General features: G+C 48.3%; 1 protein-coding gene across 1 annotated transcript in view; it reads left to right on the plus strand.

Annotated features, from left to right (window-relative positions):
* The first annotated feature begins 482 nt into the window (after window positions 1–482).
* Window positions 483–21627, plus strand: part of LOC120898180 — a 49581-nt gene continuing 28436 nt past the window's right edge. The window contains exon 1 of the mRNA XM_040303657.1: window positions 483–2753. Within this exon, the coding sequence (XP_040159591.1) occupies window positions 2462–2753 (292 nt within the window). The 5' untranslated portion in view covers window positions 483–2461. The remainder of the gene's footprint in view (window positions 2754–21627) is intronic.

Genomic DNA, 21627 nt, shown 5'->3' on the forward strand with positions numbered 1-21627 from the left:
GTTTTTGAAATGCTTTTTCACATTATAAAAACAGTTAACTTTTATCGTTACCTGATTCTTACACTTCAACAGGTTTTGGAATAAATATCTTTTAGATAAAAAAAATATTGATCTTTTTTTTTATTCAGAAGGAACGGCTTTGCCGTATTGCTTAAAAATTGTTAATCATAATGAAAGGTAAATTGTGTAGTAATTTTTCGTGTTAAAGAGTGAATTATTTATAAAATCAACAAACCATTCCCGATCTGAATTCTGTTAAAACTGCTTCAAAGATTCTACTTAAAATAAGAATAAAACAAACCGCTACACTGCCTCTAATCCAACCTTTACCTTAAACCTGTCTCTCTCAAATCGTAATTCTCTCAACACAGCGAGCGAGAGATGGAAAGAGAGTGAGCGAGAATGTGAGACAGGGCCGCGCAGCATGGCAAACAGCATAGCAAAGCATAGCAAACATTAAAACCTCATTTCTCGCAGTACAATCGAAGAGTGCGGACGTGTGCGTGGATACCGGTCGCGTTTAGATTTTTCGTTCGTGCATCCCAACGGAAACGAACGTGCGCGGTGTGCGACTAGTTGCTTTTCGTTTGCTACTGATACTGAATTAAAGTTAGTTCATTAAACCTCTCGTTTACAAGTCAATAAAAGCAAAAAAAAAATACTTTACACGCACCCGATTTATTTACATTTTGTGTTGTTGTTCCGCGCGCACGCATTGCTCACAAAGAATCCGTTTCGGGAAATCGAACCAACGCCAGTACAAACTTACTCTTTCTCGCAAAATAGAAGAGGGCAAAGAAAGTCTGTTCGAAATTAATAGCAACGGGGCATACACGGTTTACACATGCGGTCGTAAAGTGAACAGTAAAGCCAAACCGCAAACGCCGTGCAGTTGGGGTGGCCAATTTCATTGAAATCGTGAAGCAATCGAAAATCCCATTCCGAGCCGCAGCAAGTGCGCGAAAGAAACAGGAAACGGCACGTGAAAGAGTTGACCGACGCACACCCTTCACCCCCTTTCCCTCCTTGATTATAAATCGTTCTCTCGCTAGACATACCGAGATCCGCCTACCCCCTAGCATTTTCCCGTCCGCGGAAAAGGAATCACTGAGAGAGAGCAGCATCGAACGAGAGAGTGTGTGTGTGTGTTCGCGTTCATCGGAGAAAATATTTGCAAGGTGTATACATACACCGTCGCGACGGTAGAAAAAAAAGTTTGAGCGAACAAACACACAAAGAAACGAACGCGGCGTCACCGGGGTAGAGTGTGTGTGTTTTATTTTAATTTTTTTCGTATTCCGTGGTGTTTTTGGTTACTTCTAATCGATCAGCAAGATAAAGCCCGCGAGATACCGCACCAACCTCTTTCCGGACATCGGCCTGCTGAAATCAAACGCGTGTGCGTTCGACCAAGGTGTAGCGCTGCATCCGCGTGTATCAACAATCGCAGTATGTGTGTGTAGGTTAGTGCGCGAGTTTAACTGTGTGTTGGTGAGGTACAAAAGGTACATTGCCAGCCGCAACCGTCTGGCAGCGCAAAGCACAGCAACATTAGTGAGGTGAAAAGTGTTCGTGCGCCACCGACCAGCACCGCCGGTGTGTCTTTCAAATGCCGTTGCGATAACAACCCCCAGCGCATGTGGACGCGGAACCGTTGAGCCGGGGATGACGGTAGTAGAGCCCTTTGCCGGGGACCGTTCGTGCCGTGGTTAGATGCCATCCGTTCTGGCCGGTGCCAAAGAAAGGCAGGAAAAAAGGCCGTAACGCCGATAGCGGCAGCAGAAAAGCCACCATTATTATTTCCCCTGCACGACACACCTTGGCTTTTGTGATCGTCCGCACTCCAACATCCCGCGTCACGGTATTCGGACACGGAAGCTAATAAGCGGCGTGCTGCTCTGTCAACGGTGTTGTTCCTCTTTTGGAAGGGAAGAAGGTCAGGTCTCTTTACCCCCCTTTTTTTGCTTTGCTGCACCAGAACACCGGGTCATAATACACGTGTCTCATCGTCATCATCATAGCGCCCGAGTACAGGAACGGAAATGCGGTTTTTCATGTGATATATGACAGCAGCGACCAAGGTACCGGAACCATCCACAGGAACGTGTCGCAGATTGTAGTGCTTCCCGGAAGAAAGGGAGAGAGAGTGGATAACCGCGGTCTGAGCAGGCGTGAAGCGTGAAGTGAGCGCAAATTCGGTTGCCAGGGTTGCCCGTTGTGGTTACACGTGGAAGCTGTGGTGAAAATAGTGATAATTCTTTGTTCAGGTATTAAAGTGATACTTCAAGCGCTTTGTTGCTGCTGCCGTGTCTTGATGGTTCCACTGTGAAGCCCACAAGTGTGTCGCTACGGTTCGGTGTTTAGTGTGAGTCACAGAGTGTGTTGGTCAGTGGTTCGATTTACGCGCGTTTCGATTGTCGTCCCATTAACGTCCAGTAGTGGTGCTGCTTCACCAACCACGATGGCAAGCCAACGGCGGACGATGCAGAAGCTGGCGAAGGGTGCCGGCGTGGTGCCGGTCAACTTGTTGCTTTTGGTGTCGGTGTGTCTCATCGGTGCCTTATCGGGAGCCGGTATGGTCAGTGCCAGTGCCATTCCGGCGGCATCCTTTCCGTCGAACGGGAACGGAATTGCCAACAGTGCCTCGGCCGATGTCGGCGGTCATCATCGCCGCCCGTCCTGCGTAGCTGTGCACCCGCTGCTGAAGCAGCGCGGCGTCGATCCCATCGACATGCCCATTGATCCCATTCCAGGTGAGTAAACGAGAAGCACACTGCACTACTATTGCTGCGATATCGTTGTAGAAACACGGAATGTGACGCTACTTTAAGTATCATCATTGTCAACGGAGCTCGCGCGCATTGGACCTGCGGTATGGCTGCCGATCAGCGTTCTGTCGTTTATCTTATCGCGCCGCAGAGGGTGGCTCGGGGGAGGACCTTCCCATCGTCGGGACTGTGACAAACGCAACCACGGCACGGTGTTGTTTGCCGGAGCCCGAACCGTAACCGCATTAGCCGTCGTGTTTCACAATTATTGATGCGCAATCGTGCCCCCACTGCTTCTAGCTGGAGTAGCCGGGGACTTTTTTTTTCTTTAAAGTAACAGCTATCGAACCATGCTCACGTTCCTCGGCAATGCAAAGTCTAAGCATGTTGTCAATTGCCCAATCGGGCGCAGTTCTTGTTCGTTCTTCCCCGAACGCCCCGACGACCGACCCCATGCGCCGCGGCAACTTTGCTTCGTCAATGCGTGTCACGTACGGGCAGGGAACGACGGGGTGACGGTGCATTAATTCTCTCGGAACATCGGTGAGTGATTTATGCTTCGGCGCGAGTAGCTGACGCGAGCAGGAGGCGGCACACACACTACTCGATATTCCGCAGAAGTTGGCTACACCGATGTACATTTGAACGTTTTCCTCATTAAATTTGTTCAAGTAATGAAGTGCTCACGCAAAATCATAAACCATCAACCAAGTGACAACCGTTCGGCGGCGCAGGTTCGTGCACGGAATAAATGCTCTCATCCATGCGCTTGAGGACAGTCGGAACTGCTCGAGCAAGTTGTCGCAATACTCCTTGTCGGTGGTTGCCGTTTTTTTTTGTTTTGTTTACCAACCACAAAAAATTAACATTTCTGCCAGATCAAAAGCTGTAGCGACATGAGCTTTTTTTTGTAGTTGTTTTTAGTTTCTTTGACACCATTACAATCTCAATCACCTGCTCCCCGCTGGCAATCGGTGTGGCTCACTGGCAAATGGGCGACACACGTTACACGGGCTACAGAAAAGGCACTGCAAAATGTCACAAGAGCTAAATGACATAGCCGGCAGCTATTTGTTCAGTCGAGTGAATCGTAACTGGCACATCCTGCTAGGGCAATGGGATGCTTTTAGCCCGGGGAGACCCTCCAGTCTCGGGAGCAAAACCGATTCCTACCCCAGATTACCTTTCAATGTTTCCAACTCCGGCAGCATCCGGGGATATTATGTGAATCCTGACGCAAAAAGTATGCTTAGGTACGTAATGAACTCGATTAACTATTAATCGCAAGAAGATGACCCAACGAGGGTAAAGCCCGGCTGGATGGAAAGAAAACCCCTTTCCTTCCAGAGTCTGAAATACGACACTTTTTAACCAAAGCGAGTGTGATTTGTGAAGCATATTATTTTTTCATTTTTTGCTTTCCTGCCTAACACAACTAAAATTGGGTTGATTTATTTTTTGTTGGTGCTACAAAATTATGCCCAAAATTATGAAGCATATGGCAAAAAATGATTTTTATCGATTGTATCATCTTTCGATTCGCAAACATTGCTACACTGCTTCAAAGTACAACAAACGCTGTGCCGTGATGATCGGTTTAACACTCGATTAGTTACACCATTTTTACTGCATCTAAATTCATAAACACGAACCGTTCAAGTTTACCAACTCGTGTCTGTGTGTGTGTGTGTGTGTTTGTGTATGGCTGCGTGTGTGCCCCCATCAAATCAGTTCAGAAGCTAAAGTATCTATTTTCTTCGAGCTTTTACGGGGACCGATTTTGGTTGGTGCCGTCAAACGATCCGTTAAAATACTTTTTTGTGTGTGTGTAGGGAAGCCCCCTAAACGCGCCCTAAGGGCAGAGTACATTTTTATTATTTGCCAAGGCGAATGATTGGGATGGACGTTGGGTTGAAATTTGATACATCAGCTCCCCGCATCCCGTAACAGCCGGGTGGAGCATGGAGCGTGGAAGTTAGGCAGGACTAGAGTCGGTAAGCAAAAATCGATTGCTACTCAATCGAGGGTCGATCAGTTGTGTCTCCCCGACCCAAAAAAAGGGGGACTCCATAAGGTAATGGGTAGCCAGGATGGTTGATTTAGATTGTTGGGGAATGAGGGGGCTAGGGGCAATCTACTTACGTTCGAAATAAATCGGGCAGAAAAAAAAATCTGGTCAAATGAATCGTTACACATTTTAAGGTACACTTGCGTTTGCGTTCAGGTATGACTGATTTCCATTTGAGCTTTACGTTTCCCACTACTGCAATGGCGATACAAGCAATGGTTAAGAATGGTCTGTAAGTAATGGTGGAGAGTTTTCCAGCATCTTTCATCGGTGAAATGTGTTACAAGCAAACATTTCAGCCCCTCTCAACAGCGTCCTCATCGGCTTAAGGCTAATTTGCTCAACAATCACTATTCACTTTAAACTGTCCCCATCCATCTCTCCTCGTGCCTCCTGCCCAAAGAACTGGAAACAAAAATCATCTTAAGCATCGCCGGCACTGGCAAAAATCCCGCCCCTCAAACGTTCTTTCACCGATGGATGGATTAGAATCGATTTGTGAGCTTTTGTTTGCGTTCGGTTTAAACGGTAAACAATTACGGCACAGCACATTGTCATCGCCAGCATCATCATCATCATCATGTTAAGCTCTTCCTTTCCTTTGCGTTGGTCGTCAGCTAGGATTAGCTAGGCAATTTAAATGGGTACATTACGGTGCATGGATGGAATAAGGCAAATTGGGAAAAAAAGCTCTTAGGCTGCGATTTTTCCTTCTTTTTTTTACAGCCACGAATTTAAAATCCATTAATCGCATAGGGCTTTATTTGGACCCTTTTTATTGTTGTGTGCAGTCTGGTACTCGATTCTCCTTTGTGAGCTGGCCATTCAGGATGACAGCGCGTACTCTGACACATAATGTTTCCTTCTCCGCTTCAGTCTGTGTCATATTAATGCGTCTGTTTGTTAACATTCAGTTCTAACGATAGAGGCTTGTTAGAAACGTAGAATCCTTTTTTGTCGCTGAAGCGTTAAAGCCAACAACGTAGACATGCCCGCGAAAGTCCATACCGCGTTGACCCAGTTTAGGAGAATCGAGTGTTTTTTTTTTTGCTACAGAAATGACATGAAAGAGTGTAATCCTTTTGCTGGGGCGCAGAACTAGCCGAGCGAACGATTCATTAACATCAAAAACACTTCATTCTGTGCGATGCTAAACAGGACACTCTTCTCCGTTGCGCCGCTAAATCTGCAACATTTCCTACACACAAATGGCACCCACAACAATTTTCTCTGCCTCATCAAACATCAAACAAACTCCCGGTACGGATGGCAAAAGCCACCATCGTATTGTGGTGAAAACACACATCCTTTTGGTGTGCGGCATTTCTATTCCCCTTTTTCCCCGGTGCTGCATCCGGTTGATCAAAGTGATAAAAAGTTTTACTACTTGACGCAACGGTCTGGGCCCTTTTTTCCATTCCTTCGCCGTGTGAGTGTGTGTGTGTGTGCTTGTATGATTGTAGGAAGAGATTACCTCCTCGCCAAGTACCATTCCACCCGTAGTACCCACCTTCCCACACAGTCCTACGGTGGTATTGGTAGCCAAAAATAATAATTAAGAGATTTACCACTTCATCTGCCCGGTCGTCTCCTTCCAGCGTGTCTCGGGACGTGTTCTTTTTTTCTCTCCAATGGCAATCGACACTCCCGGGCTCGGACTTTGTCCCTTCGATGTCCGTTTGATCGTCGTTTTTTTCTTCTCATCTCTTCTATCCTCTCTTCCGTCTTTGTTCTTTGAAAAATTCCTACCATTCACGAAAAAAAGAGCAGACCTCGTCGCTGCACCATAAACGCTTCCGAAAAGCCGAAGAAGGATCGAACGGGAGGGAAGCTACTCGAGCGTCTTGGGCGCGGCGGACGCTGGCAAACCTGAAAAGGTACGCCTGCTTGGTTAGTTGGCTGGCTGGCTAGTTGGTTTGTCCGGCCTACAGGCGCTCTCGTTCGCGTTGGTAATGATTTTTCGAAATCCGTTGCCGCTGCGGTCCCGAAAGCCTCCCCACATCCCTCGTCAGGGTGAGCTAGGAAACGACGCTAACGTCACCTCATCGCCGCCCGCGCCACCCTCTCGAGAGAGGTGTTTTTTTTTTCTTCTTCTTTATTTGCCCTTTCACTCCATCCCATGCCTCTTCTCCATTGTATGGTGTAGCGAAAAAAAACAACACAGAAATAAAAACATACGCTTCTTTTCTTCGGCCCATTCTCGAGTGTGATTTGAGCAGGCAAAAAGGTAAGGCGCCTTCTCCGTGCTTGACGTTTCTTGTTCCCTTCCATGCGGATCAGAGTTCCAATGGGCTGGATGGAACGAAAAGGTAATCTCTCCCAGCATTCCGGGCCCTGCACTGTGGATGGAATAAGGGAAAGAGAGAGAAAGAGCCAGAATTGTGGAAGTGAAGCCATTGCATAGGTGTATTGTTGAAGAACATAATAATCACAGTATAAAAATCCTTGAAACATTTTCAACAAATTGACGAGAAAGAGAGAATAAAGCCTGGACGTCTGTAAGAAGCTGTGGGGAAGCTGCGAAAGAATGAAAGTGAAAGAATGCAATAGAACATGGCAGGAATGTGATGGAAATTATGAAACGCTGCTCTACCTTCATCTTGCCTGGTGCGACGTACCTGTTTGACACTAATTTTCACCAGCCAAATGCACTGCATCCCATGTGTGTGCAGGTTTGTGGTGCCAGCGACCAGAAGGATCTGTCCGTCCCATGCTGACTCGAACTCGAATCCCATCTACCTGTTCGAACCAACTACATTTTCCCTCTGTGCCTCGGTTGGGAATGATGGAGATGGAGCTAAAATATGTAGGACAAACATGGGCAGGAAAAATAAACAGCATAAAGCAAGCACTCAGCCGGACAGCATCCCGGGAACGGGCCGGTGAAAAAGGGGACGCGGGATGAGCAACGAAACTGCTCTGCATCCTTTGGCGAAGAAGCGCGCTCCGTGTGATTAAAGAGCCTAGTCGAGGCTTGTTTTCTGAACTCAACTTGTTCCACCTTCTTCACCCGTGGTAGGTAGGAGACACCCGTTCAGCACTGTAGCTCTAGAGCTGCTAGAACACTGAACTACCGTGGCATACTTCTGCTGTGTTGACACCTTCTGCCGACAACCTGCCACCTTCATTCCCGGGGAGGGAAGAGCAAGTGCTGCCGTTTAGTCATCTCGTGATTGGAATTTCTTCTCGTTGCATGTGCATTGTTTCGGAATGGAATGACTCGATACGCTTTTTTTTTTTGTTGTCTGTTGTGCTGTTGTTGAATTTCCTGCTTTGTGCACAATCGCTGCTAGTCGCTGAAGTATGTTAGTCGGTTAGTACTGACAAGTTCTTGGAGTCTTTGATTTACATCCAAGTGATTCCTTTGACACCACCCTCACAGGAAAAGTGTATCATTGCACACACGTATGCTTAACGACTTTCAAATTAGACATGAAATGCGGTTGGCAGCTATGTAGGTATGCGTTTGTGTAACTTTTAATTAACCACGAATGAGGACTACTAACTGGAATTCACTATAGGGTGCATTGCAATTTCTATCCTAAACATTTCGTTCAATCCGTGCTGGTTTCACTAGAGAAGTTTGAAATAAGCTACAATCACGTTAATTTTATGCAGTTCCCTCTCTCCATGTTGGGAGTGATGTTGCTGACGGGAGGAGTGAAGTAGAAAAAAACGTAACCGCCGGTATGTTATTTTCCCGCCCTGCACGTTTAAACGTTTATCTCCGCCGGAGTGGAAAACTATTCCGATGCATTTAGCGCTGGCATTTGGCGTTGGTGCAGAGCGCTGCGTGTCGAAGGTTATGATTTTGCTTCACCGTTTGCACCACCATGCCAGAACCTCCATGCTGCAGCATTTATGCTAAAGTGGTAAATTATGCTTTATCATAGTTACGGTCTCACACAGCCACACAAACAGCGCGCAGAAACGGGATCGAGCGAGGTGAAATCAGCGTTTGTTTCAGTAGCCTACGGTCAAACACCACGGCTCTGTGCTGTGCTTCGAGTAATTGTGTCAACAATGTTCACGGATCGAACACATTCCGGACATGATGATGAGCTCCTTCAAAAAGCGCTCCCCATCAGCTAAAGCGCTACACAAACACACTACGGTAGGTGGTGGTGGTGATGCTAGAGATGCTGTGGCGCGTGAAAATCCACGGGCCCGGCGTTTCTTCCATAATTTCTTCCGTACATGATGGTACAGTGAGGCCTTCTTCAGGGAGCCAACGAGCTGCCGTTAGCCTGGAAGCCTAAACAATAAACTCTTTCAACATAAACAATTTTTCAGTACTCACTCATCTCTCTCGCTCGCTTCCATCATCTCGGGCACTGATTTGCATATACATGCTCGACGAGTGGGGGTTGTCAGTTTACGTATGACTTTTTACATTTTCGCTCCTGCAGAGGGAGGTTGTGTTTATGGTTTATAGTGTGTCTGTGTGTGTGTGTGTGTGTTTTTCTTGTATTGATTTACGAACCTCTTTGTAACACGTATCAAATATTTCAGTTATATAGTCAGTAATTTTAAAATAAAAAATGCGCACATTTAAGATGTTGGAGGCTTAAGATCACTTTTTATAGTTCACCAACTGTCCCTCGTTGATGGCCGAAGGTGGAAGCGCATCGGGCGTCGCCGTAGAGGAAACGACGGCGCAGAAAGTGAAAATATCTCAACACAAACACAAATAAAGCAGAACCAAAAGGCAGAGACGCAGATAATAGCAAAACCCCCTATGCCTTGGGTGATGGGCCGCTTTATTTTGACGCGTAACGCTTACCGTGACCACAGTCCCCGCGACATCTTATTTTTAACCGCAAATCGTAAATATTTGGTCTGTCCACTGCTCTCGTACCCGGCATGTCCCCTCCCATACGCTCACCGAAGCGATAATGGGACAGACAATTGTTCAGGCCCGCGGACAACCGGCTGACAGTGTGCGAATAATTGTGGGTAATTAAAAGATAAGTTAATCTGCGCACGTCTTTCGCACCATCCAAGTGGTGCGCCCTCGGTGACGGCCTCCTTTAAGTGTAGGTCCCAGATCAACTCACGTACTCTTGGCCAAACCCCTTCCACGGGGCACTGCGTACCGAACGCACCGACGACTCGACTGCAGGACGTCCACATTATCTTGCCCACTACTATCTCTCTGTGCACACAGAGCGCAGGGGCGCAAGTTCTGAGACGTTGGATGCTCCGGCCCCGTGTTACATGTTAGTCACATGCAGCGTGGATGATGATGCTGTTTGCCCGCCCCATCATCATGTAGAAGAGGGTGTTTTGTTTTCAGGCGAACCCAAAACAAATGGCCTGTAAAAATTCCCACAAATCAAAATCATATTTGCAATAACCTTATATTCGCCGTAAAACGGCCACCGCCACCACCATCCCTATTCAAGAAGCTATGCTGTGTTCTCTTCTGTCGCTACCTTTTGGGCCCGCCGTCTGGGTGGGCTTGTTTCTTGTTTTCGTCCGTCGTGTTCTGTAGCGTACGGAGAAGCAATCGTGCATAAATCTTCGTGGGCAAATCCCTCCCGTCTAGAGCATATGTGGCTGTGGTGCGCACCCGAAACAGGCACAGATGTATTACGGATTGTTCTTCAACCCTAGGGCGCGCAAACTCTCCCCGTCTGCAGAAAATGTTAAAGGTAGCGAGCGAATTCCCTGGAAACCAAAGATTACTTTCTCCCGGTACGCGCGCGCGTGCGATCGAATTCCCAACCCATCGTTTCGATTTGTTAGATAAAGTTTATGTTTCTGTGGTTGAATTTAGAAACTCTTTATATCGTCCACCTATCCAACCTTGCTCGATCCGATTACGATCGTTTGTAATCCTTCGATCGATCGCATTTTAATCGTACGCTCACGTTTACGGCGATTAAAATGTATCGCCCAACTTAACGACGGGCGCTCTCTATCGCGCGTTGATGTTGACATAAAGACGTACACAATCGCATTATGACAACGATACTGCTGGCCCGGCCACCGGTCAACGGCAGTTGTTGCGAACGAAGCGATACAGCACGGCTAAGAAGTGCCGTGAGAGCATGGAAAAGGCGAAAGGATTTGCCTTATTGTCAGCGCATTGTGCTCTTTTGCTGTTTCGCGTTGTTGGCCGACACCGTTTCGTCCGTCGGCTGAAGCGTCTATATTAATTTCTTTCTTGGTCGTGTTATGCATTTCTTCTGCCTTATCTTGTGACATTCTCACTAATCCTTGCCAGCCAGCACAGGCCTCTTTATGTCACTGCGGTACGGTTGTGGTTGTGTGGATCCGCTCAGTTGTCCCAATCCCTTAAGCGCTACCATCCCTCGCTTTGGGTTTTTGTGCGTTTCTCATTCCCTCGATAGCCATATTCCTCCTGTTCGCACGTACCTTTGGTAAAGGAAGCACCGGCACGGGAAAGCGAAGATCATTCGACGTCTTTGCGGTCAGTCTGTTAAGATGAAAAATGAGATCACATTAGATCGATCGATGACGACCATCCCCGAAACCGTGTGGCGGTGGTTTCCCCCGGGCATGCATATCGACGTCGCGTATCGTTTCTGTCCCGCTGGTTGTAGTGTGTTGGTCGTCGCGCTTTAGCGTTCGGAGGGTTCGTGAGAGCAAACTGGCCGATTTGGGGACGGTTAAAACTGTCCGTCTCTTCAGCGCGCCTGGTGGCAATATATCTTCACGTCGGTTACTTGATTCGGGCTCGAGTTTGAGAAACTCAATACACCAAAGCACACCGGCCTTGTGTTGCCTGTGTGTGTGTGTATTGGGAATCGAATGCATGCGCTCGAAAATATCAAACGGGCAGATTATGCTAATGGTTCGTTAAAAAGTCGGTAAAATATCCTCAAACCATAAGCGGGACGGATCATTGTAGATGTTTTGTTTATTGCCTTTGCGCTCTCCTCTGCGTTTGGAGCGGCCTTTGTTGTGTTAAATAAATCTTTAATTTGGCTATTATGAACCCATCACAATTGAATTTATTTAATTGCAAGGAGGGCATCAATTTAACACAGGCTGCATGGATTTTGAGCATGGAAAAGAATATTGATATATGTTATTATGAACCTTATCAATATAACAAACTTTGTGTACCGGGAGAAAGTTCCCATATCTCATGAGACATTGTGCAAAGCCGTGGCAGGACAGTTCCACCGTTGACCATGAATGGATGCGACACGATAGAATTCCGAAAACCAGTTAATTCTGAGTTTTTTTTCTCCCTTTCCTTCATCTTTCTCTCTCTGTCTTTCTCTCGGGGAAAAAAACTATCACCCCCGCCGTAGGGCAGCAGGAGGAGGGTTGTGCAACGCAACAACAACGAACATAAACATGTTCAGTCTCTTAATTTTCACCTCTTCCGGACCGACGCAAGCAGCATCCCTCTTTCACTCGTTTTGTTGTCCCTTTGTTGTTCGATCGGTTGGCGCTTTGCTAAACACCAAAAATTGACCGAAAACATCCCGGACACACACACATAACCCACGAAGAGAGGGAGCGGCGGTGGCGAGAAAACAAGCAAGCCCAAAAAGGGACACTTTTTCTCCTCTTCTGCCATCGCTCTTGTTGAAGTTTTACACGGCTCGGAAAGGAATCAGAGGGAAAGCGCGAACACACAGACACAAACAGACACAAACAAAGGGAAAATGCAAGTGCAGCCAGAGGAAGGGACAGCCGGGAGAATCACGGAGCAGAATCTGCACCGTTTTTAGAGTGTGAGAAATTGCCGGTGTGTGCGTATGTGTGTGTTTAGTTGAACATCCTGGATGGACCTCCTGCAACATTCCAAGCATTTGCTCACATCCATTTTGCTCACTTTTTTTCGTCCCCCTGTTTGTGTTGTAGCCCTTCTCCGTCCGTCAAACGCTTTTGGGCCTTTTTATACATCTATCTGAGTGTGTGTGTATGTATGTGTGCTGTGGAAACAAATTCGACTCCCTCCTCTTTCACGGGGTACCGTTCACAGGGCGGTGATGATCAGAATCGGCGTTTTTTTTCTTCTTCCAGACAGAGGTATCGCCGGGGTCGGTCTGGCTGTGTCGGCTTCCCGTCTCCCGTTGGGTTCCGGTGATTTCGGTTTCCTGGACGACCGGGCCCGACCCGACCGACGCACGGCGAGAGCGCCTCTATCTAAACTCTTCATCTTTCGTCTGCCCAGTTCCTTAACTATTTCTGGATAAATACAACAACTGTCTTTCGGCTGAAATACGGGCGTACACCGCTGGAAGAGGCAACGGTTATGGCGCTCGGTTATGCTGTGGTCAGTTCTGGCGCGAATCGTGCAATATTGATGTTTTAGGGATGTTTTAATGTAGATTTAAAAAAAATTGGAATCAACATAGCCGGTTATAAACAGGACGAGAGCATCTATCGTTTCACTAACCATTGATCTGATGTACGATAATTAATTCGATAACAGAAAAGGATCATTTCATGGGGAGTCTACATCTATGTCCCTTAAATCTCAAGTATGCCAGCCTTTTATAACAGCTGAGACACAGTACAATGTGACTCAACGCGTCAAAAGGAAATAAACAATAAGAAGCGCAAAAGCGGTTGAGAACCATCATTAGTTCTAGAAGAGAGGACGCACGGCGATGGGGAATTTCTATTGACAGCAGTTCATTCAACAAAATCGGTGTCGGCGATGCTCTGCTACAACGAACCCTAGGCAAAAGGTATCTATCAATGTCTCACCGGTCACCGGAATGAACATTCGGGATCGGTGGGTATACACACACACACATACACACCAGTTAGAACCAGTTAGGAGCATCATGGTTGCGCCTGACTTCTTACCCTAGCTTGCCTTTGTTTTGCCGTCAACGGCACGGAGAGATCCCTTTTTGTGAAAGGATCATTTTCGAATTCCAATACATGAAAATCGGTTCAATTTGATGCTCCTTCTCCTTCCGCATACTACCACCACCACCACCACCACCTACCTTTTCGTGCGGCTTTTCCCGTCGACGGTGTTGTCCTTTTTGTTCCCTCTCCTCCATCTTCATCCATTTGAGCTCTCACACTTGCTGCTGGCCGAGGGTTGTTTTTGTAGCGCATTTTCATAAGCTGCTGTGCTTCGCTTTTATTTTATTTTAATTTCTGTTTTACCACCCGGCTAATAACCACCGGCAGGTGGTGGTGCTGCGGCGCTGTTCGTCCGGGGCTGCACGGACAGCAGTATGTTAAGGGTGTGTCTCAAACGGCCTGTGTATGGGGTATGGTCAGCGATGTTTTTTTTTCTCGCATCCGTTTTATGGCGGGGGTCAGTTTCGGGAATTTACATGCCAACGTTAAACTTCTCACACAATACGCTTATTTTGGGGTTTTTTTACGCTCTTTCTACTCTCAGTGTCTCTTTCTGCTTCGTTCAATCACACCGAACAGTGTGCGTGGTGCAATGCTATGCACCTCTATGCACCGACACCGCCGAGTGAGGTAAAGCAAACAAGGACATACAAGGAGCGAGAAAGAACAAAGGGCACCAATGGGCCATAAAATGTGTTAGTTTCTTTTACTCAGGCACTAATTATTACATTTCGCTGCTTGCTGTTCGGTACGGCGTGAAACAGATCATTTAACGGAGCATGGTTAGCATTGCTTTTTTACATGTTTTTACTGTTTTGAAATGTGTTTTTTTCGTTTGTAATAGAACAAACATTCTGATTAAAAAACGGCGTCAGAGTTTTGAAATGATTCAACCGTGACTTGTGCTCCTCCTGAAAAAACGTTCCCTTTTCGTAACAGATATCGGATATTGCAAAGAAAAAACATCCAAGAACCCGTGCAGCAAAACATGCACAACCGCAACTGGTCTCGGGCTGCCCAAACATGCAGCGCTCGGCGAAAAGTTGCCAGGAGCAACAGTTGGTCACAGCCCAAAAAATGCATGTGGGAAAATAATGCTGCACCTTCGTCCTCGCCGCCTCGGTCTTGCATCCATCACCACCACCACCACCGCCAACAGGTTAGACGCTGACGCCACCAACGGTCAGTGTGCTCCTTGTGAGTGTCTGGCTGGCTCACCGAAAACCATTCAACCTGAAGAAACCGTGTGAATGCACTCTTGGCCCAACACAAAGAAGCCGCGCTGCTCATCCATCCTTCCCTGTTCATGTGCGTGCGTGCGCGCGTCTGCGTGTGTGTGTAAACGAGTATTCCTGTTGTTTCTCTTTCCTTTTCCCCCTTGGACCAACCCGTCGGGGCGGAGCTTTTGTTTTGCCCTGTTGGACAGCGCAGCAGTATTGCACCCACTATCCTGCACGCGGCCTCCGGCACACCTCTGGCATGTCCGTGGCCGCCCGGTACAAGCAAACACATTCATTCGCGTACTATCATCATTCATTTCGCAGTTGAGATGTGCCTTTTCGGCCGGCTCTTCCTTTTCCCTTTTCATCCTTGGCTGTACACCGGCCGGTGTGCGTGCTTGTACGTGTGTGTGTGTGTGTGTGTGTGTGTGTGATTGTTGGTCGCCGCTGCACTGTATCCCTGAAGGGAAGGTGTACAGACAGCGCAGCGCGGATTTCATTCACGTTCAGACATTTTTCCCATAGATCGAACGAGATACGGAATGAAAATAGCAGCAATAATGACAGAAGCAATAATGACGATGGGCTGCCGCTGCTGCTTTGCGTGATGAAATGGGCTGGCGAGCGGGACAGGGTGTCCTGGTTGGAAGAACAAAACGCATCGCAGAAGAAAACAACAACAAAAAACACGTCCCGACACGCAAAGTGAGGCGCCACCGAGGAAAAATACAGCGAAAGCAACGCACCCGGAGGTTCGAAAATCAAAAATTAATAGCGCAAACAACGCGCAAAGCCACGCCAAAGGTTTGAAGCGCAAGCGGTGGTAGCACCCCAAAAACGCAACAACCCCCAGAGACCCCCGGGGGAGGCTAGGTTGGGTCCACGCCGCTCTGGTCTGGTGGCGGGTTTGAGGGCAAACGTTTTGCTCACACCTCTCGCGTTCGTGTTGCGATTCCAGTGTCGTCGGTGTTCCAAGATTTACAGTTTGTTTTCACTGCAGGCTCTCCTTCCCGAAAGCGGGTTTCGCGGCCTGGTGAGATTTTAAACAACCGATTAGTGACCGCGCGATTGCCGGGGCTGTGCAATTTGCTCTCTTTTACGTCGTTTTCGTCCTGGGAATGGTACAACGCCAGGGAAGAGTCTCGGGGGAAGGGTGCGTGCGCCTGGGTCAGCCGGCGTGCACGCGGTGGAAATCGTGACTCTGCCGGAAGTGATGAATGAATCCGCCACCAATCACCTGTTTCCGGAGTAGGTGAAAATCGTGAAAATTGGATAATGATCGAGCCAGCGGCGGCGGCAACAGCTGAAGAAGGATGGCGCAACAGGGACCGGGAGGATCGCCTGCTTGAGTTCGGTGCTTGAGTTCGGTGCAATTGAAAAGCCCACAAGTGTGTTTGTATGTGTGTATGTGTGCAATTGTACAAATTAGAGAGAAAGAAACAGTCGGAGAGTGTCCGAAATCATTGTTTTTTTTTTTTTCTTTGGTGGGAAAATTAGAACCATAACAACCTAAACAAAACAAAGCTGACTGACCGCCACTCAATTATGTCGAAGAATTTGTTGAATTTATGTAAAAAGGAGAAAGAGCCAACCTTAATTTTCTGCTTCCGACAGAGCCGCGCATGAAGGTATGAAGCTGTATGCAGCAGCAGCAGCAGCAGCGGGCAGGTAATGCTGTTTGTTGTAAAAGAGTGCTCAAAGCACAACGCAGCATAAAACATAAATGGCATTCACTTTCTGGCGGCATCCCACGATGCATTAGCGTTCCGAGCAAGGTGCGATGAGGAGAGGACAAGAACGGTTGATCGCACACATTTCATTACAGCCAGCGCATTTCGGTCGGTCACGGTTCATCAAAGGGGTGGGGTGGGTGTGTGGAGGAGGAGGGAAGCGCTCGTCCTTGCTGTGTGTGGTTTGCAAAGGAGATCATCCGCTGACTCGGCGATGTGTGTTTGTGCGCGCTGTCAGGATAAAATATCTCCTTTCAAGCAAAACAGGACCAATAAAAAATGGGAAGAAAGGAGCAACTCACGGTTCGTGTTGTGGTGAAAAATCTGTGTTAATTTTCTGCCAACCCGGCGGGTCCGTTCTGGGCAGATTGCGCGCCGTTTAATCTCTGCCCAGGCACCCGGGCACCTCCTCCGGGTTGTGGTGTAGATGTTGCCATTTTTTTTTGGTCGTGGCTGTTGTTGCTTGTGAGTGTCCCTTTTTTTGTGGCCACATCAACCTGGCGGCCCTTTTCCCTCGGTGCACCCTTTTTGATTTGCCAACTCATCGTGTGCCACATTTTATTGTTCGTTTATTTCATACCGGCCTCGCCAAACGTGTGTGTGTGTGTGCGTGTGTGTCAGCGCACCAGCAGCTCGCCGATGCCACCGCCCCGGGCGTCGACGGGCTGCAAAGGAATGTTGAACCCGGACCGGATGATCTGCCCCGAGAGTGTGTGCGGAAGAGAGAGAGAGAGAGAGTGAAAGAGATGGTTTATGAAGCGAGATTTGGTTTTTTTGCAACTTCACTTTCCCATCGACAGAATGGACCGCATGAAACCGCAGTAGAAGCGGAGAGCACACTCTGGCCGGGCCGGCGGGACACGTTCTAAAGCTGTTGAAATTTGAGATGTTGCCATGGCCGGGGCCAGGAAGCGAACGAAGCGAAGAAACTGCAACATTCGCGAACACAAGGAGAAGCGTGAAGCTGAAAACTGCCCTGCCTGCCTTCGACCAGCTCCGATCTGCTCCCCCTGACGCCCCCGTGCCGTGGGCAGAGTCCGGCTTTCGGTTGACCGATGCGGTGCGGCTTGGAATGGTGCGAAGCGAGTGTGAGCTAAATTCCATCGCTTACCTTCTTTTATCATTAGCTTCTTTCTCTGCTGGATGCTGCTGCTGCTGCTGTTACCGTAGCGCCCCTTCTCCATGTATTCTGCATATCCGCCCCGCACGTACACTTCACTGTCACCCGGCTCAACTCGAGGGGAGTGGTAAAAAGGGGTGTTTCTTCTCCGTTTCGTGCTCCCTGTGCCCGCTGGATATCTCGATCCCATTCGCCACCTTTGCGGGGTTTGCGAAATGCCGATGGAATTCGGATACCGCTTTCGCGGGACCCGGTTTTTCACGTGCCAGCAAGCACACATGAATCTCCGCCGGGCGTGCAGATTGTGGCCATTCACCAGGGCCACCGATGCGCCCCGATCGCGTCGGGTCAGCTCGATCAATTCTTGTCGTAGCAGAGTGACGGAGAGTAAGGAACGAGTGAGTGAGAGATATTGCAACGGACGGAGGCAGAAAAAGGAAACCGAGAGAGAGAGGGAGAAAGAGTGTATGCTCGTGCACAAAAGTTCATTCCCATCAGCATCGTTCCTGATCTTGCTGTAGGGTTTTTTTTTGTTATTGCTAGTTACCGATTCTTTCACACACATACTGACATATCGATGGGACGACGGCATTGGCTGATAAGAAACTCCCTTGAGCTCTCCATGCAATGGAACAGTTGTCTGATCGAACTTTCTGAGCATTAAAAAAACGGACAGCTTAGGCGGTTCATAATCCTTTTTATCTCTATTTTTGAACCCTTCAACGCATACCGGGTATACCGGAGCTGTTCAACCTTTATTAGCGAAAAATATTATCCACTTTTTGTGTTGTTGTATTATCAACTAACCTTGCTTCATTGCGCCATCCCCAGACCCGGATAAAATCTCTCATGCGGCCGGAAGCACAAGCATAGTTTCGGGTGTTTACGATGAAAGAAAGCGTATCCCATCGCGCTTGGGAAACAACAGGGCGCCGATCGGCACTGCCTTGTGTGGAGCAACATTCTCACATTTCTCACATTAGTCAGCATTTGTTTGCGGACAGAGGGCGATCAGGCAGCGAACCCTAGAAGCAGCAGCAGCAACAGCAGGCAAATTTCCGTCCAAAGCGGATCGCTGCATGAATGGGAGATGGGCGTTTGTGTGCGTGTGTGAGTATATCTCTCGCGCACAGCGGAGACAGGAAGGAAGCAGCAACCACGGAAAAGTGATGTACCAAAGGTTCTGCTGTACAAACCCCCCCGTATCGGTACGCGCCCCACCACTAACGTTCTTTATCCCTTTTACATACACTCATGCTCCTTTCGCATTACGATAAATGGGTGGGTTATATTGTTTGTGCGTGTTTGTGTATATTTCTCCCTTTTTTCACATGCTCTACCTACCTCCCGTGTGCTGTGCGATGATGGTGTTGATGATGATGATGCTGGCGGATGGCTGCATTCCGATCCTATTGCGTTTTAAAACTCCCACCGTACTTGCTGGGGGTATCCTTTCGTTCCTCCTTTTGTACCTCCTTCTTCCTCTCCCCCCCCCCCCCCCCTTTCCCGAATCGGTCAAGTCATGTTGATTGGGTCTGCTTGTGTGTTTTCTTTCCGTGTGTCTTGCCGGTTCGCTTCTCTGTGGCAGCGTTTGCCAAATTCCATCCCAATGACTAAGAACATTTTAGTTTCGCGAGCGTTTTTTATCAAGCGATGCGTGCTTTTTTTCTTTCTTTCTTTCTTGAGGTTCGTTTCGCCTTCGCCTAATGTCTGCTGCCGTTGTTGTGCCCATCGCGCGCTCGTTTCTTCCATTTGCGCGGATGCGCTCCGCTCAGATTCAAAGGCAAAAAGGGCAGGCGGCTCCGGTAATGGCACCAACGCGGTGAAATAGAACGAGATAATTATAGGCTGTTTAACTACGCACGCCACTATCGCGGCTGCTCGGTTTCGCGAAATCTAGCGCTGCACGGCGATACTTTTGCGATGAAACCAACCACCACCATGCGCTGCAGGCGTATGGGGGAGCGGGTTAGAGAAGTGATCTTTTTATTTTAATTTTAGACCCTGCATTTCGTCGGTTCGCCTCCCGCCTGCCCCCCGTTCCCACCAACGCGGGTGCTTTTCGACTGCTAAATTAACTGAGAACTGACTGGTGTCTATCTAGCTGGCTTCGGCTAATGCCTCGAGCGAAACTGTCTTAAGATGGCTCAGTGTTGGGCCACGCACGGCCACGTTGGGCCAGCAGGCAACGGGGGAAGTTGTGTTGAATTAAGTAATTATACTTCCTGTCGATTGAGAGCGGCTGTCCAAACCCCCCCCCCCTTACCGGCAATGATCGTCCGGTGGTCTGGCCAGCGCACACAGGCACGCAGCGCTACGAATTCAAATGTTTCGGATGGTAATTGAATCTCGATTTGGTATTTCGTTCGATTATTATCTCATCACCCGGACGTCGGCACTAAGGGGGAAAAAAGGGTAGAACACTGCGCGGCAACTTCGGAGGGAACTGGGGAGAATTCCAAACCCAACGCTTAGACGTAGGAAGGTTCGTTTTGGGAGGTGGTGTTGGGGTTGGTTGAGCAAAGAGATGTGTAAGTGAAGGGAAATAATCTACGATGTTTATAGAGCGAAATCGACCTCATGCTGCGATCCCCTGGGCGATTTTAGCACCAAGCAGCTTGCGAATTGAATTGTTGTTTTCCTGAGCTTGTTGCTGCTTCTTCCCTCGGTGTAACGACCTTGCTCGGGGCCGAATTAAACTCAGAATCCACTATGTACTAACTCTAACAGTTGTACATTATGACTTCTGCGCGTCCTACTACTGCTCTCCAGAAATAGTTCTTAAACATACTTCATCACAGCCTACAGTTCAAAACCAACAAACATACGTTTGTTATAACTCTAAATCAAAATCCTTTTTCGTCGTCGCTTTGTACCACTTCCGGTATGCGTTACCCGGTACCAAATCCTCCGCTCTATTAGCTAATCTATAAAACGCTTCGTGTCATTATGTGGTTTTCTCGCAATTTTACCTCCGACCGTATCGAATTCACGAACCACGAACATGAAAGCCATTCGTGTAATGGCTCAACTAATCGACTCCATCGGCAATCCGACCGGCGATTGGTGTTGGTGGTAGCGAGCGCTCGGTGGAACTGTGAACTTGATCCGTTCCGTGGGGTTTGGGAAGGTATAGCCCGATGAAGAAGTCATGCAGTCATGGCTCTGCAGCAAATCGATACGATGCGTTACGCGTCGGCATTTCATGGTGCGTTAGCACGCGGAAAGTAGCTTCTAAAATTAATTCTAATCCAAACATGCTGCCGCACGGTCGTACGGAGAGACACAGCACGTTGTACAAACACCACCACCACCACAGTAAAGTTGACCGCAGTCATCATCGTCATCGATACTCCGGTGGGAACTCTCGGTTCGGTTGGCTAGAAACCAAGAAAGAATCCGCGTTCTCTTCGCTGTGTGCTCTCTCGCTGTGGCATTTGGAGAACCGCGTTAGGACGGCGTTTACGCAGCACCAGAGCGCGGAGAACGAGTCGAATTTGAATGAGTCATTCGAGCAGTGCGTTTCATCACTCACATGGGGCAGAGAATGGGTGAAGAAAATTGGACATACCGCTCGGGAGTTTGGCCGCTCTCGTAGCGATCGACGTTCGGTACAGAAACGCCTGACTTGCTGCCAGTAAAGAAGGGGGGTAAAGTGAAACAGAAACTACCACGACCGCAACAATAACAGCAACAACAACAGAAAACGATCTAAAATCAAAAGCATTCCAATCTCTGGCGATCAATCGGGAAGCGAAATGGGAACAGAACGAGGCGAAAGAATTAAGACATTCCTGCAAGCCTAAGCAACATCCGCGTGCTCGCCGGTGCTGCGCATAAAAGGATATCGCAACGGCACGATCGTCTCACCATAATCGACGCGCTGATTGAACGTGGAACGCATTACGGTTCA

The sequence above is a fragment of the Anopheles arabiensis genome, chromosome 2 (assembly GCF_016920715.1).
Source record: "Anopheles arabiensis isolate DONGOLA chromosome 2, AaraD3, whole genome shotgun sequence".
NCBI lineage: Eukaryota > Metazoa > Arthropoda > Insecta > Diptera > Culicidae > Anopheles > Anopheles arabiensis.